The 546-nt window shown below is 47.6% G+C and overlaps 1 protein-coding gene across 1 annotated transcript in view; it reads right to left on the reverse strand.

The window, feature by feature from the left end:
- The window catches only part of PHALS_07344 (endo--beta-glucanase), a gene marked incomplete at both ends in the record, with an annotated part of 1,991 nt that overhangs the window by 1,309 nt on the left and 136 nt on the right, over positions 1 to 546 (reverse strand). The window contains one exon of the mRNA XM_024720792.1: positions 56 to 546. This exon is cut by the window's right edge and continues 136 nt beyond it. Coding sequence (XP_024585955.1) covers positions 56 to 546 — 491 coding nt within the window. The remainder of the gene's footprint in view (positions 1 to 55) is intronic.

Genomic DNA, 546 nt, shown 5'->3' on the forward strand with positions numbered 1-546 from the left:
CCCAATTCAATGAGTACTGTGTGCGTGACTCCATCGACACGGTGCCGCCCAACACCATGCATCCTGCGTACTCGTCGTACACTGTATTATCAGTACAATTTTCCGGTAGCAACGCTACTCGGATCGTGCCAGAATATCCCTTGTCTGCCACCAGAGAGGATCCCGTAGCGTTTACAGAAAACATTACTGACCTCTCGACACGAAGCGATAGGCTGTTGTCGCTCGCATATAATACCCACGTTTGAGTATTGTTTAAGTAAATTATAAACTTGCCCGGCACCGAGTCGTCCACGTATGTGATATTGTGTTCAGTATCAATGCGAGGTGTGAGTCCGCTGTACTTAGCCGAGACAAAGGCCATGCCACTTACTAATGCCGAATCCATGCACTTGCCGCTGACTACGTCACACGTGCGTAACTTGGCACCTCCTTCGTCCCATTCATAAACCTCGTACACAGGCTCATCGTAAAAGAATTCTTCGGACGAAAGCGTCAAGTCATTGTGGTATGTGTGATTGTATCGTTTAAAAGTACCGTTTTTTGGTG

The sequence above is a fragment of the Plasmopara halstedii genome (genome assembly GCF_900000015.1).
Source record: "Plasmopara halstedii genome assembly, contig: Scaffold_3109, whole genome shotgun sequence".
NCBI lineage: Eukaryota > Oomycota > Peronosporomycetes > Peronosporales > Peronosporaceae > Plasmopara > Plasmopara halstedii.